This window comes from Lithobates pipiens, unplaced genomic scaffold (genome assembly GCF_037356315.1).
Source record: "Lithobates pipiens isolate NorthernLeopardFrog02 unplaced genomic scaffold, aLitPip1_a1.2 Scaffold_19, whole genome shotgun sequence".
Taxonomy (NCBI): Eukaryota; Metazoa; Chordata; class Amphibia; order Anura; family Ranidae; genus Lithobates; species Lithobates pipiens.
In genome coordinates this window covers 547,618,206-547,632,972 of record NW_027507764.1, presented here as the reverse complement: position 1 = coordinate 547,632,972, position 14,767 = coordinate 547,618,206, and the positions used below count along the sequence as shown (strand labels likewise).

Here is a 14,767-nt window from a genome sequence, read left to right as displayed (position 1 = left end):
GTATATAGAGTCCACCTGTGTGTAATTTAATCTCAGCATAAAAACAGCTGTTTTGTGAAGCTCTCAGAGGTTTGTTAGAGAACCTTACTGAACCAACAGTATCATGAAGGCCAAGGAACACACCAGACCAGTCAGGGATAAAGTTGTGGAGAAGTATAAAGCAGGGTTAGGTGATAAAAAAATAGCCCAAGCTTTGAACATCTCACAGAGCACTGTTCAATCCATCATCCGAAAATGGAAAGATCATGGCACAACTGCAAACCTACCAAGCCATGGCCGTCCACCTAAACTGACAGGCCGGGCAAGGAGAACATTAATCGGACAAGCAGCCAAGAGGCCCATGGTAACTCTGGAGGAGCTGCAGAGATCCACAGCTCAGGTGGGAGAATCTGTCCACAGGACAACTATTAGTCGTGCACTCCACAAATCTGGCCCTTATGGAAGAGTGGCAAGAAGAAAGCCATTGTCGAAAGAAAGCCATAAGAAGTCTTGTTAGCAGTTTGAGAGAAGCCATGTAGGGGAAACAGCAAAAATGTGGTAGAAGGATGGTCTGGTCAGATGAGACCAAAATGGAATATTTTGGCCTAAAAGCAAAATGCTATGTGTGGCGGAAATTTAAAACTGCCTATGACCCTGAACACACCGTTCACACCGTGAAACATGGTGGTGGCAGCATCATGTTTTGGGGATGCTTTTCTTCAGCAGGGACAGGGAAGCTGGTCAGAGTTGATGGGAAGATGGATGAAGCAAAATACAGGGCAATTTTAGAAGAAAATCTGTAGAGTCTGCAAAAGACTTGAGACTGGGGCAGAGGTTCACCTTCCAGCAGGACAACGACCCTAAACATACAGTCAGAGCTACAATGGAATGGTTTAGATCAAAGCATATTCATGTGTTAGAATGGTCCAGTCAAAGTCCAGACCTTAAGAGAATCTGATGCAAGACTTGAAAATTGTTGTCCACAGACGCTCTCCATGCAATCTGACAGAGCTTGAGCTATTTTGCAAAGAACGGGCAAAAATGTCACTCTCAATTCAGGGGTTGCAGAATACACATGCACGCCACACTTTTCACATATGTGTAAAAAATTTGGAAAACCATTTACCCTTTTCCTTCCACTTCACAATTAGTTGCCACTTTGTGTTGGTCTATCACATAAAATCCCAATAAAATACATTTATGTTTTGGATTGTGACATAACAAAATGTGGAAAAATTCAAGGGGTATGAATACTTCTTCAAGGCACTGTATCCCTCTATCTATATAAAGCTGTGGGTGGTTCTTTGGTCCCTTGTTCCTAGTAAGATCAGAGGAAACAAGCCACGGATGTTGGCAAAACTGGTGAGAGTTCAAGTGCAAAAAAAAAGGTAGATGCAGCAAAGAAATTAGCAAAATCTGCAGGGACCAAATGGTATAAGTGTCTTTTAAAGAATATGTTGCCCCAGAATTTCATATTGCGGTTACGTGCCTGCTGTTATCATGTACTTTCATCCTGTTCTTTGTATTGCTTCCTTTGTGTAAAATCCCTGGTGTTCCTGCCAGCCCTTATGCTTTCCTATTAAAAACTGACAACACCAGGCAGTAAGCACAGCGTGGCCAGTTCTCTAATGATGAGACTTGCCCTGACATCCCCCCCGCACAGACTTTCCCTGGGAAGTTCAGTGTGCTTCTGCTTCTCCTCCCCCAGCTCTTACGCAGCTGAGAAATAGGGTATATGAAAGTTTTTATTTTTAAATCTATATACAATTTTTTTGCCTTTCATTTCTATTTTAAACTGAATTGTTTTTATTTTTACAAGGTGTTTACAATCACTTTAGTGGTACCTGCTTCTAGGTAAGTTGAACATCGTACCCAGTCTAGTTGTTTGCACAGGAGTGCACTGCAATCACAACCAAAAGACTGAGTTAATAGAGACTAGTGCAAATGATCCATGGAACATGAAGGGCTGCATAAATCAATGGTGCTATATACAATACATGAATAAAATGAAGAACTTAATAACTTGATGTCATTATTGGCCAGGCTGCAAAGTACGGGGCCCCCCTGGGGCTTGGCGGGGGTCCAACACGTGTGGTCAACTGAACTTTGCTACAGAGTCATGACGTTTATTAGAGCGATAAAACCTTGTAACATATGTCTTCCACATTGGCCAGTCAGGCTTTGAACATCACATATGTATCCAATTTAATTCAATTTTTTCAACTCTATGAAAATGTAAAAAAAAAAAAAAAAAAAACTGCTTTATAAACATGGAAGACACTTAAAGACAATGCAGACTGAAGCTGATTCCTGAAATCACCCCAATTATCTGTATACATAGAGCCACCATCTACCATGGTTCTAAATTTGCACTTGTAAGTTTCAAGTTGAGAAATTGCCAGAATAGCATGTGAGAGGAATCTCAAAGAAGGGGAGAGGCACATGAAATGTTCTGGGATGCAGGAGTGTGTGGAAGCAAAGATGACAGTCGGTGCTTAGACAGTGCAAGTTTTAAAAAAATAGTAATGATCAAATATTACCCCAAAGCAATGAGCATAGGAAGTTGTTAGGAAGAGTTTTCGACCTGCTGTGATCAATGTTCTTTAAAAGACCAACCTACCTACATCTCATATATCTGTAATATAAAGACACCATTACACAGATGTTACTGATCTCAGAAGACAAACTCCATATGGTAGTGATTATTACAGCAAATGAAAGAGCAGGGAAAGACCACCCTATGAAACACAACTTATCATGAAAGTACGGACCACTCTTATAAGAAGACATGGAAGATTTACTAAAACTGGAGCACTCAGAGAATGCATAACGGTGTAAAAAAAAAAAAAAAAAAAAAAGACTTTAGAACTACTTTAAGTTTGAAAACAAGTTTTGAAATGACATTATCATGTTAATGCTTATATGAGATTTCAGAAACTCGTTTCAGATCTACTTAGTGTCCAGGGACTCTCATTCAAGCACTCTCTCTCTTGTGCATATCGTTGGTAACTGATAATAAAATGATCATATTTTTAAGCATATAAATCGTGAAGCCCCCTAATTATCTGCTATACCACAGGTGATACCTTCCTTACACTTTAGGAAACATTGATAAAGTCAGTAAAAGGAGCCTTTTGGAAAACACTAAAGTTTTCACTTTAGAATGTTGTCTATTGTATTCTCAAGCACTACTGAGAAGATTTACCAAAACTGGAACATTTAGAATCTGGTGCAGCTCTGTGTGATAGCCAATCATCTTCTAACTTCAGTTTGTTCAATTAAGCTTTGACAATAAAACCTGGAATCTGATTGGTTTCTGTGCAGAGCTACACCAGATTTTTCACTATTCAGTTTTAGTGAATCTCTCCCAATGAATGCTTGCAAAAAACAGGACAATATACATTCATAAAAGATTTTCATACTGGGGATCTTTACCTTCATTTTTGCGGCTTATGGGGTAAAAAAAAAAAATCTAAGAGGATTTTTGCACTCACCTTAAAATCCTTCAGGCTGGATTCACACTGGGATGCCAATGTGGTTCCCAGCAAGGGTCTGGTGCTTCCCCATTCATCGTTTCAGGTCCGATTTCAGCCCGAATTTTGGGCTGAATTCACACCTGAACCAGACCAAAAGATGCACAGGGCTCCTGTGCAATTTTGCATCGGAGCCACATCGAAGATACGTGAACAGGCTCCATAGAGAGCTGGTCACATTCTCCTGCTATTGCGAATTGGATGCAGGGATCCTGCATTCAATTCATAATTGTGTGAACCCAGCCTTACTTGGAGTCCATTGAGGGAAGATTTTAGCCTTCAGCTTATACTGCTGCCACTAAAAAAGTTGAAGACTGACAAAAAAGATAGGCCAGCCCAGGAAACCCTTCCCACTATTAGCAAGCCTCAGTTTTGTAGCAAAGCAAAACGGAGAGCATAATCATTAAACACAGAGGGGTGGCACCTTTGTCCAACAGCAACAATATGCTAAAGGGCCATACACACTGTCCGAATTTCAGACGGCATCGCATGTACTGACATTCGGCCCGTGTGTACTGCAGTTGGTCTGATAGAAGGGAAATGAACAGAAAAAGGTTTGCCAATGGCTAAGATCTCGGATCGGTGTGTTCTGGCGGGGCGGTGTCCGCCTGTCTGAACACAATGGCTCATTGTACTAACATCGGGTTGAAGAAAAAAAAAAATCTGTTAGTGTGTACCAGGAGCTTAAGAGACCCACAAAAAAATAAATAAATAAAAGATCTGGGGATTGCTTGTAGCTCAAAGATCTGTCTAAAAGGACAGGATGCCTAAAGGTGGCATCAAAGGAGATCTAGATATCTACCTGGTAAAACCTGTCCCACATGTAAACAGGAGACTAGGTGGCAGTCTTGCAAATCTCGGAAATGGTAACCTGATGCCAAGAAGCACTTACAGATCTACTAAAGTACAACTTGATAGGGAAGGGTGGAACCCGATTCGTGAGACATAAGCTTGGATGATGACCTGCCTGGGCCACCTAGAGTTGATGAAATGAGAAGCTGGTGCACACTTAGGTCCATCCTCACACCCTGAACCACTGTGAGTCAATAGAGGGGAGGTTCCTTTTTGTGAGCTGCAGCTGAATAGAGGAACGAAAGAAGGATGCCCTGCTTGAGGGTAAAAGAGAAATGACCATAGGCAAGGAGGAAGTCCTGGGCCTTACTATTATCTTGTCCTACTGCAAGGATCCCTTTCTGGTTTTGCATAAGGGCTCTTTCAGACAGGCAGTAATGGCCAACGCCCACTGGAAAGCAATCTGCGGTGGATGGCTTTCCAGAGGGACGTAGAGCAACAGCTGGCAGGTATTCAGGAAGCAATGAAAGGCAGTAAAGAGTTGCAGAGCGTGTGTCACTCCACCCAGAGGATGATGTCACTGCTCAATGCCCACTGCATTCACTCTTTCTTTGACAAAACTGATTGAAGTAGGGAATAAGGGTGGAACATTGAAGTACATCCCAGTGTTTGGCCTGACTAGCCTACACATTAAAAGAGTCTTCAGTGACAGGGCAAGCGCTGAGGCAATACCGTTGGCTCTGTATCTTTTACCAGAACAGTGTCTGAAAAGCACCTTAATGTGGAACCCAGTGCCCTAAGAAAACTTCTAGGTTAATCCTGCAACATCCATTCCAACGGAAAGGTTGAGGATGATTGTGTTGAAAAACTGCAGTCGAAGAGACAAAGCTCAAACAACGATGTAGAGAGAAGAGTCTTAATTGAAGGAAAGAAAACCAAAGTAGAAAAAGAAAAAAAGTACTGGCAATAAAGTTCGTTTTTACCACAGCAAAACTGTAGAAAAGACGTCCATCCTCTAAGGACACAAGCAAACTAGCATACTACTGAGGCATGCTGGTAATAGGTGGAATTAACCTTGGCCGGCCTACAGAATTTTTTTTTCTCTTGACAGACAGGATCTATTCCTCCTTTTAGGCAGCAGCAGTATATCCGGAAGATTAAGATTTCCTGTGTCCCTCAATGGACTAGAAAGAAATTTTGTTCTAAAATTATAATTGTGCAGGCTTTTGGTACATAACTGTGTCAAAATAAAGAGCCCTGCAGTTGATTATATTGCTTAAAGTGGAACTTTAGTCAGAAAATTAAGTCCTGCTAGATCACTTCATACTGGCCCCCCTTTTGCAGGTATAGCTATGTAAAATATAAAAAAATAAGTGTCAATACTGTTTAAAATCCAGTAATACACCGTCTCACCCTGCTCTATACATGCTCAGTTGTTCTCCATTTGTAGGCACTGCCAAGTTTGTAGAGGCCGATCATCTGACAGCCTTAAAGCGGAAATAAACCCACTTATCCAGCCAAGGAAGCTGCTTGAGTTTGTCCTGTCTACACTTCCTGTCTCACCCCAAGCAGTCCCCACTGTTCTTGCACTACAGAACAATTAGTCTCTAACAATTTGGTAGGCCTGACATCAATTCCAGTCCACAAAACAGTATGCAAAATGGCAGCCTCCAGCAAGAAGAAACCAGAGCAATGCTGGAAGCAATTTACAGCACTCAATTTTGGATGCATAATTATTAGGACTGAAACAACTAATCGACAACTAATTGATTATGAAGTTAATTGATTATTATTTTCATAAATGATTCATTGGCCAGTAATATAATGGGGTTAAAAAAAAAAAACTAAAATAAGCCCTTACAGTATAAAAAGAGCAAATAATCGCTACTGTAAATATTACTTTCACAGATCTACAGTAAAAAAAAAAAAAAAAAAAAGGAACCCCTTACAGTAGGGATTATCTGCTTTTTTGTACTATAAAGGGCTAATTTTTTTTTTTGTTCACCCAATTATGTTACCAAACATCTTAGGGCTCCTTCACACGGATGTGTCTGTGTACGAAGCCCGCTCTGCTCAGCGAGGGATCGCTCTGTTGATCCCTGGTGAGCAATCAGATGACAGGTCTGTCTCTGTGCAGGGACGGACCTATCAGAGCGCCGCTCTCCCCTATGGAGGATCGGATGAAGACGGACCATAGAGTCCGTCGTCACCCAATCCGATCCGCAGACGGAGGGAAAAATAGGTTTTTCTTTCGTCACATTTTTTCGGATCGGAGCGGGTCGGATGTCAGCAGACATGTCACCGCTGACATCCGTCCCCCCATAGACCTCTATGGAGTGTCTGTCCAGGTCCGCCTAAAAAACTGACAGGTGGACCTGAACAGATTGTCCGTGTGAAAGGGGCCTTAGACCTGGTTCACAACTTTGTGTCTTTTGGTACTTTTTGCAGAAATGCACTACATATGGTTTCCTATAGAACACATTCACATCTATGCTTTTTTCAGCCGCTGTGTATTTGGAAAGGGTCAGGTACTATTTTTTTTATGCAAAACTGTGCTTTTTGGTTCAATATACTTCAATGGAAAAGCTGCAGAAAAGCATGTAATGCTTTTTTTTGCAGCAATTTGTGTTTTTTCTGCCCAACAACAAATTGGCCCAAATAAATGCGAAAACACAAATCGCCGCAAAATCACGTGTGCAAAAATCAAAACGCACAACAAAAAGCACTGCAGAAACCGATCAAAAGCAAACTGCATAGGTGTGTACAGAGCCTTATGCTGGCCACACGGATCAATTTTCAGATGAGAATAGTCCGACAGAAAATCTTTGTACATTCTCTGAATGTAAGAATGTTTGAAATTTTCACTGGTTTTTAACATTCTGTTTTTAAAATGAATGTAATTTCTGAACGAAAACCACATACACCGTCTGCAAATTCCTTTGACCAAGCAGTTTTCTATTTCCAAATTTTCCCCTCACTGTGGTTGAAAATGAATGTTGATCTGACCCCACTAACGATTAGAAAATCGAACAAACGTTTTTAAAATTACATTTCTTTTGAAGGAAGACATTATTTTTTTTAAATAAAACAAATTTGATCTCCAAGTCTGATGATATTTACCAGATTCACCCATTAATAGTATATACAGTATATCTCCTCTAATAGTATATACAGTATATCTCTTCTGTCTGTTATTCTCAGAGTGGATTACTTATTTTGCTCCCTAACCATATAGTTGGTTATTTATATTTACCACTCCATAGAGATATTTAAGACTAAATTGCCTTTTCTTTAAACTTTACATATTAACTAAATTATACACCACACTTTTTTTAAGGTTATTAACCGATTAGTTGAAACTAATCGAAGCTAAAAAAATAAATAAAAAAAGGCAAAGTAACTAACTAGTAAACTAAATTGCAACAAATGAGTAAGCCAGCACATGGCTGGGAATTTTAAAACAAAACATTAAGAAGCTACAATAAGCCATATAATTTCTTCAGCAGCTCTAGAGCACGGCTGCGATGGCAGTCTGTTCAGAGCCCAGTGCCCATGCACCGGTGAGGTTACGTCTGTGCACATTTAGGAGATATTTACTACGCCTACAGTAAGCCTTATTATAGGATTATAGGCTTACGTGTATGTAAAACAAATCAACCACCTGACATTACTACCACTTTAATTATTCCATGATTTTTTAGAATAGGCAAAAAAAAAATCAACTTACTCCATTGCAGAAAGGTCCATGTCAACTTCTTCCCCATTCATCAGTGGAATTTTCTTCTTTTTATTTCTAAAGGAAAAAAAAAAAAAAAAAACCCTCTTGAATATGTCAATAATCTAAGCAGCAGAACATGGAAAGGGATGAGACCAATTGAAATACATCACAGTAGGGCTCTGAAGTAAGAATAATTGTGTAAACCAAATGTAATAATATGTTCCACCAAAATAAATGCCACCAACATATTTATACTGATGGAGAGCAGTGCTTTTCCAGTCAGCAAATTATAATTCATAGAGAAGGTTTTTGCATTGGTCATATTTTACTTAGAGATGCAAGCACGCTGTGATCCTAGAGCTGGGGTCTCCAAATGCTCCAAACAAAGGGCCAGTATACTGTCCTTCAGACTGTGGAGGGGCCAGAGTGAGGACAGTGGGAGTAAACAATGCCCCATCGTTGGTGTCAGTGGGAGGAATTATGCCCTATTGATGGTGTCAGTGGGAGGAATAGTACCCCATAGTTGGTGTCAGTGGGAGGAATTGCGCCCCATTGGTGGTGTCAGTGGGAGGAATTATGCCCCATCGTTGGCGTCTGTGGGAAGACTAGTAGTACCTCATTGTGGGGTCAGTGGGAAGAATTGTGCCTCTTTGTTTGTGTCAATAGGAGGAATTTTGTACCTTGATTTGTGTCAGTGGTAGGACATATGACTAGCTGTTGGTGTCTTTGGGAAGAATTGACACCAACAATGGGGCAGAAGTCTTCCCACTGACACCAATGATGGGGTACTATTGTACCCCATCATTGATGTCAGTGGCAAGAAATGTGCCCCATTGTTGGTGTCATTGGAAGGAATTGTGGCCCATTTGTGGTGTCGGTGGGAGGCATTGTTCTCCTTCATTGGTGTCAATGGGAGGACATATGCCCCATTATTGGTGTCAATGGGAGGACATATGCTTAATTGTTGGTGTCTGTGGATAATGGTACCCCAAGGGCTGGATAAAAGCAAGCAAAGGGCCGCATCTGGCTCCCCGGGCCACAGTTTGCAGACTGTCCTAGACTAAAGCCCAACTGTCCCTTAAAATGCTGGAGTGGCAAGTTTACCTGGGTTGTAGAAGATACACAGACATATAAATTTTGCTAAATGGACAGTAACAAACTAAATCAGGCAAAAGAGGACTGTAGCCAACTACAAAGACAGCTTCACTTTTAGCTTTCAGTTGTCCTTAACAGCTCCACCTCTTCCTCAGTATAATCCATAGAACTAAATATATAAACCTTCAGCCCTGCTACAGAGAATTTTCTACTGCACTGCCCTGCCTGGCACAGCATATGCATTCCCTAAGCTTATTGTGTTCCTGATTCACAGAGGCAAGCAGCCATCTAGAAAAGTAACTGAATGAGGCTGCTGTACCCATAAGCATTAGGCACAGTAACTTACTTGGAAGTTTTTAGGTTAAAGGCTGTGTGTTGTGCCAGCCAAGGCCACTCAGTGAAGATTGCAAAGTGTGTGGGTTACACTGATGAAGTGGAGCTGTAAAGGACAACTTCACTTAACCACTTGTCGACCAGCAAAGTATTAGTACGTAGCTGGAGTGCAAGGGTGATATCTATATATATTAGTCATCACTGCAGCGACGTCTGAGCTGTCATTTTCTACAGCACTTACAGATCGCTCCATAACTAAAGAAGCATAGGTGCTAAAGGAAATGGGTGAGGAATTTCACCAAGAGTAGGAACCATTTCCGTAAGAAAATTAAGTCCTGCTAGATCCCTTCAGGCTAGCTCCTTTTGCAGGTATAGCTATGTAAAACATAAAATAAGCATCTATACTGTTTAAAATCCAGTAATACACTGCTTTAACCTGCTCTGCACATGCTCAGTTGCTCTCTATTTTTAGGCACTGACAAATTTGTAGAGGCCGATCTGCTGACAGCAGAATTAAACCCATTTATCCTTTACAGCCAAAGAAGCTGCTTCTGTTTGATCTGAAACTACCATGGTTCTGCACATGATTCCAGCCACGTGATGGTTTAATTGAGAAAACAAGCAAATGTGACAGCAATCCTGTTTTTCTAGGAACATTTTTTCAAAACAGTTAAAATCGATGGGTTTGCTGTTCAGGGCCTTTAGGCTTCAGTAAAATGGCCGCCTCCAGCAAGAAGAAACTGGAGCAATGCTGGAGAAAATTTACAGCACACACTAATTTTGGTAGCAATGATAGTAATGTGGAATGTATGTTCCTTGCTAAAAGAACATTATATTTGATCAAGTTGCTATGGGTAAATTTCCACTTTAACGTGCCAAATACAAAACCAGCAGAGAACTGCTGAGAAGGCTCAATGTCCAAAGCACCAGAGAACAGTTGAGAGGGTTATACAATTGTAATTGTTCTAGGTAAATGGAAATGGTGGAATGGTAAAACTGTTGCTATCCATATAAAAGCATTTCCGTTTGATTGCCATTTATATTCAAATCAGTGCTTAAAGTGGTTATAAACTCTGTTACACCACTCGCACCTACAGGTAAGCCTATAAAATAAGGCGTAACTGTAGGTACTGTAAATATCTCCTAAACTTGCACCGCTCGTGACGTTTCTTCAGCACCCGTGCCGTGACTGGTGACACCCGTATGATTGCGTGGGAGTGACGGGACCGAAGCCCGCGAACCCAGAAGTAACTCCGGTGAAATATGTCGGTTGTGGGAGTGCAGGTGGCACTGCAGGGCATCGTTCCAAGGCAAGTATTTCATAATGAGCTAGTATGCCATGCATACTAGCATATTATGCCTTTGTCTTGCAGGTTTTTTTTTTCTGAGGTTTACAACCTCTTTTAGGGAGTGTTCCTTTAAAATGAAATCTGGAAACATTATTCTTCTGTACCTTGTTCAAAGTTAAGACAGCAGGTTATGATCAGTCCATGTGTATAGGCTGCCTTCTGTTTATAGAAGATTAAACATGTGTTAAGGAACAGGATCCCGGTGGGCAACAAAGTGGAAACACATGTGCTATTAAGACACTTAAAACTGTATCAACATTGAGGAAAGATGTAATATAGGGTTTCAAGCATGGCCTGTAGTGCTGTATATCATTATAGATTTAAAACACACAAAGGAAATGAAAACAAAGAGTAGGGCAGACATGGGACAGGAGGCCCCGACTGAACCATCGGTCTCCACTGATCACCTTCTGCTCTTCGAGTGACAGGGAATGTCATGTTTCAGGCTGTTCTCTTCAATCTGTAAAGTGTGGTTAAATGATCCATCCAGCTCTTGAACAGTTACTTTAAGGGGGCCCTAAGAAAGAATACAAAAACATATTGAGCCATTAAGAAGCACAGAGAATTGAGTTTCAGTGAAAGTTTTTCTACTTTTAACCTTTTCCATTTGCATCTAGCTTTCATCTCTCATGGGTTGAGCCACTTGCACCACTGCTGATTCGCTCTATCACAATCAGAAAGCTGACAACTCAGTAAACTCTACAGTGCAAAATCTATATTGCCTACATTCCAGCATATACAGTGTCTAAAAGCTAATGCGTTTCGGTCAAGACAACCTTCGTAGCATCTTGAGGAAGGCTACCTTGGCCATAACGCGTCAGTTTTTAGACACTGTACATACTGGAATGTATAGGAAAAAAAAGGGGGTTTATCAGATCGTCAAAAGACCAGTGTATTGAATAACATCAGTATTCAATACATTAGCAATATAGGGATACTGACCCACCCTGTGTGGGTGGCGCCTTCTCCTTTTGTCCTCAACTCGGTAAGCTAGTAGAAAAAAACAAAGGAGGGGTACAGACCCATAAAGTTCAGATACAGACAAAGGATAGGGCAGATATCACCTATTAGTGAAAATACCTTTAGTGCTCAAACTTAATATTCAGAAATACATAAAGATAATAGGCAGAAGATATACAGTTAAAAATCTTTAAGAACAAAATAACCACAGGTGTGCACACCCACAATTTATCCATTTATATTGCCTTAAGTGTCATGACAATCGGGACACAAAAAAGGGGTCAAGGGGGGGCAGGATCAAGGGGAAGAGGTCCAGGAAGTGTCTTATTGAGGTGTCAACTGATAATTAGATAATACAGACACCATGCAGACACCGTTTGCTCAAAACCCAAGGGCTTCCAAATGGTGATATTGGTACAATAATCAAATATAGGCATAAATCACAACTATTCGAAATTGAACCGAGACATACATGCAAGGGATCAAGGAAGAGAGCAGAGGTAGGTATCCTGTAGTGACGTTTTCCAGATGATGGCTAAAACTAACACACTACATACCTCCTATAGCTCATTTTACAAGAACTACCGAGCTGTCAAAATAAGGTTGGTGTTGTGAAAAGTCCTCTAAGCCCCTGTACACACGGTCGGAGATTTCGACAACCAAATCCGTCGGATCTTGTCCGAAACTGTTGCATACACACGGTCGGACTAAGTTGTCGAAAAATCTGATCATTCAGAACGTGATGACGTAATTTCGTTACGATGGGACTACGTTCAGGCTAGTAGCCAATAGCTTTGATGTAGGAATTTGATCTGAGCATGCGTGGCACTTGGTCCGATCAAAATTCTCTACACATGATCGGAGTATGTCCGATCGAACCAGTTGGTCGGAAAATATTTCCAACAAGTTAGAAAATTGGGTCCGACGGAATCAGTCCGATGCATACCACACACAGTCGGATTATCCGACAACACGGTCCGATAGGACACATTCCGACGGATTCTCCGACCATGTGTACAAGGGCTTATAGAGGGTCCCCCATGGTAATGTCAGTGGATCAAAAAGGTAAGTCCCAAGCCACTGAAATAGCCACATATATATATATATATATATATATATATATATATATATTGGCCAGCTTATAACAAAGATCACTAAATAGCTAATAATCCAACCTCAATATGATGATAATCCAACCAATGACTTTAATGTAGCAATTCTTCCAAGTGTAAGTTAATGTGAATTACTCACGATAAATTGATCCAAAAGAGGTTCTGCTGAGCTGGATAAAATCTCAATAAGGCTGTAGTGAGTAGCGCTGCATATATAGGACATGGGGCTTCACTTCGTGCCTATGGTAGCCTCAGAAAGTATGAGGCTATCATCGGCATGTCTGTGATTTCCGGCATGAGCTCTGCTAACTCAGGACCGCCACGAACAAGGTGAGCCTCGAGAGGTGCGAGGTTATCTACGGAAAGTCCACGATTCACGGCTTAGTCACGAGTTCCTGGTGATCCTGTTCAGCATGGGGAGGCTCGTGAATTTCGAAGCTACCATCGGAATGTCCTCAAAATTTGAAATCGGCTCCGGTCCCCACTCAGTCTGGGGGGGGGGGGGGGGGGTTCGGCATGAGTGCAGATTACTTGCACAAAATTAGAGCAGTAGATATACAGCCGGTGTTGAGTTCAGTTTAGGAAGTCCTACAGGGATCTGCACTGTATCCAAAAAGGTAAAGGGGGTGCCCGAGGGGTACCAGAAGGATATGTGGGATAGGGGGTGTCCTGTGGCTATTAAACAACGTGTTTCGTCCACTGGGTTTGTGAACTTCTTCAGGGTAGCGACTACCCCATGCTTTGTGATAATTTATACCACTTTTCCAATGATTCCAAACAGGAAATTGGGCATGTGCTGGGGGCGGAGCTAGTCCTTGGGGTTGAATAGTTTAACCCTTGCACTGGCTGGTTGCTGGTAGTGCATTGGGTAATAGTTTATCGCCATCTTATGGCTGTTTTAGAAAATAGGCACATATCCAATATCAATTCAAAGGGGATGTTACTGATAACGTCAGATACAGAAAATTGAGTCTCATTTTTTAACAGTGTACATTAAGAGATTTAGCAATTTCGATGATATTTATAGCTTCACAAATCTATAGATCCATACATTTATAGGTCTATAGTCCAGTTGGCCAAAGACACACATATGTTCACATATATTGTGGACTGCAACCATGTATTGGGAAATAAATCATGGTTGCTCAAAGGACACACAGACCTGACAGAATAATCAATGGTTCACAAAAAGTTTAATTAGTTGTTTAACCCTTTCGGGACCAAAGGCCCTAGGCAGAAGATCCATTCTTTTTCACGCTGAACTAGGACTGTGTCAAAGTCTCTTCTTCTACTTGATAATTTCAAGGCACAGAACCCTTTGACTCGAGTTAGCAGAGCTAAAGCCAGCAACCACGGACATTCCAATGGTAGCTTCATACTTTCTGAGGCTACCATAGGCACTAAGTGAAGCCCCATGTCCTATACATGCAGCACAACTCACTACAGCCTTATTGAGAATTTATCCAGCTCAGCAGAACCTCTTTTGGATCAACTTACCGTAATTCACATTAACTTACATTTGGTAAAATTGCTACATAACCACTTCCATGCCGGGCCTATTCTGGCACTCCTCTCCTACATGTAAAAATTATTTTTTTTTTGCTAGAAAATTACTCAGAACCCCCAAACATTATATATTTTTTTTAGCAGACACCCTAGGGAATAAAATGGCGGTCCTTGCAACTTTTTATCTCGCATGGTATTTTCGCAACTATTTTTCAAACGCTTTTTTGGGGGGAAAAACAGTTTTTCCAATGATTTAAAAAAATAACAAAACAGTAAGTTTAGCCCAATTTTTTTGTATAATGTGAAAGATGATGTTACGCTGAGTAAATAGATACCCAAGATGCCATGCTTTAAAATTGAGCACACTCATGGAATGACACCAAACTTCAG

General features: G+C 41.0%; 1 protein-coding gene across 1 annotated transcript in view; it reads right to left on the bottom strand.

Annotated features, from left to right (window-relative positions):
* Window positions 1–14,767, bottom strand: part of TAF2 (TATA-box binding protein associated factor 2) — a 160,342-nt gene that overhangs the window by 85,549 nt on the left and 60,026 nt on the right. The window contains exons 14-15 of the mRNA XM_077493254.1: window positions 11,207–11,316; window positions 8,032–8,097 (exon numbers count right to left, since the gene is read on the bottom strand). Coding sequence (XP_077349380.1) covers window positions 8,032–8,097; window positions 11,207–11,316 — 176 coding nt within the window. The remainder of the gene's footprint in view (window positions 1–8,031; window positions 8,098–11,206; window positions 11,317–14,767) is intronic.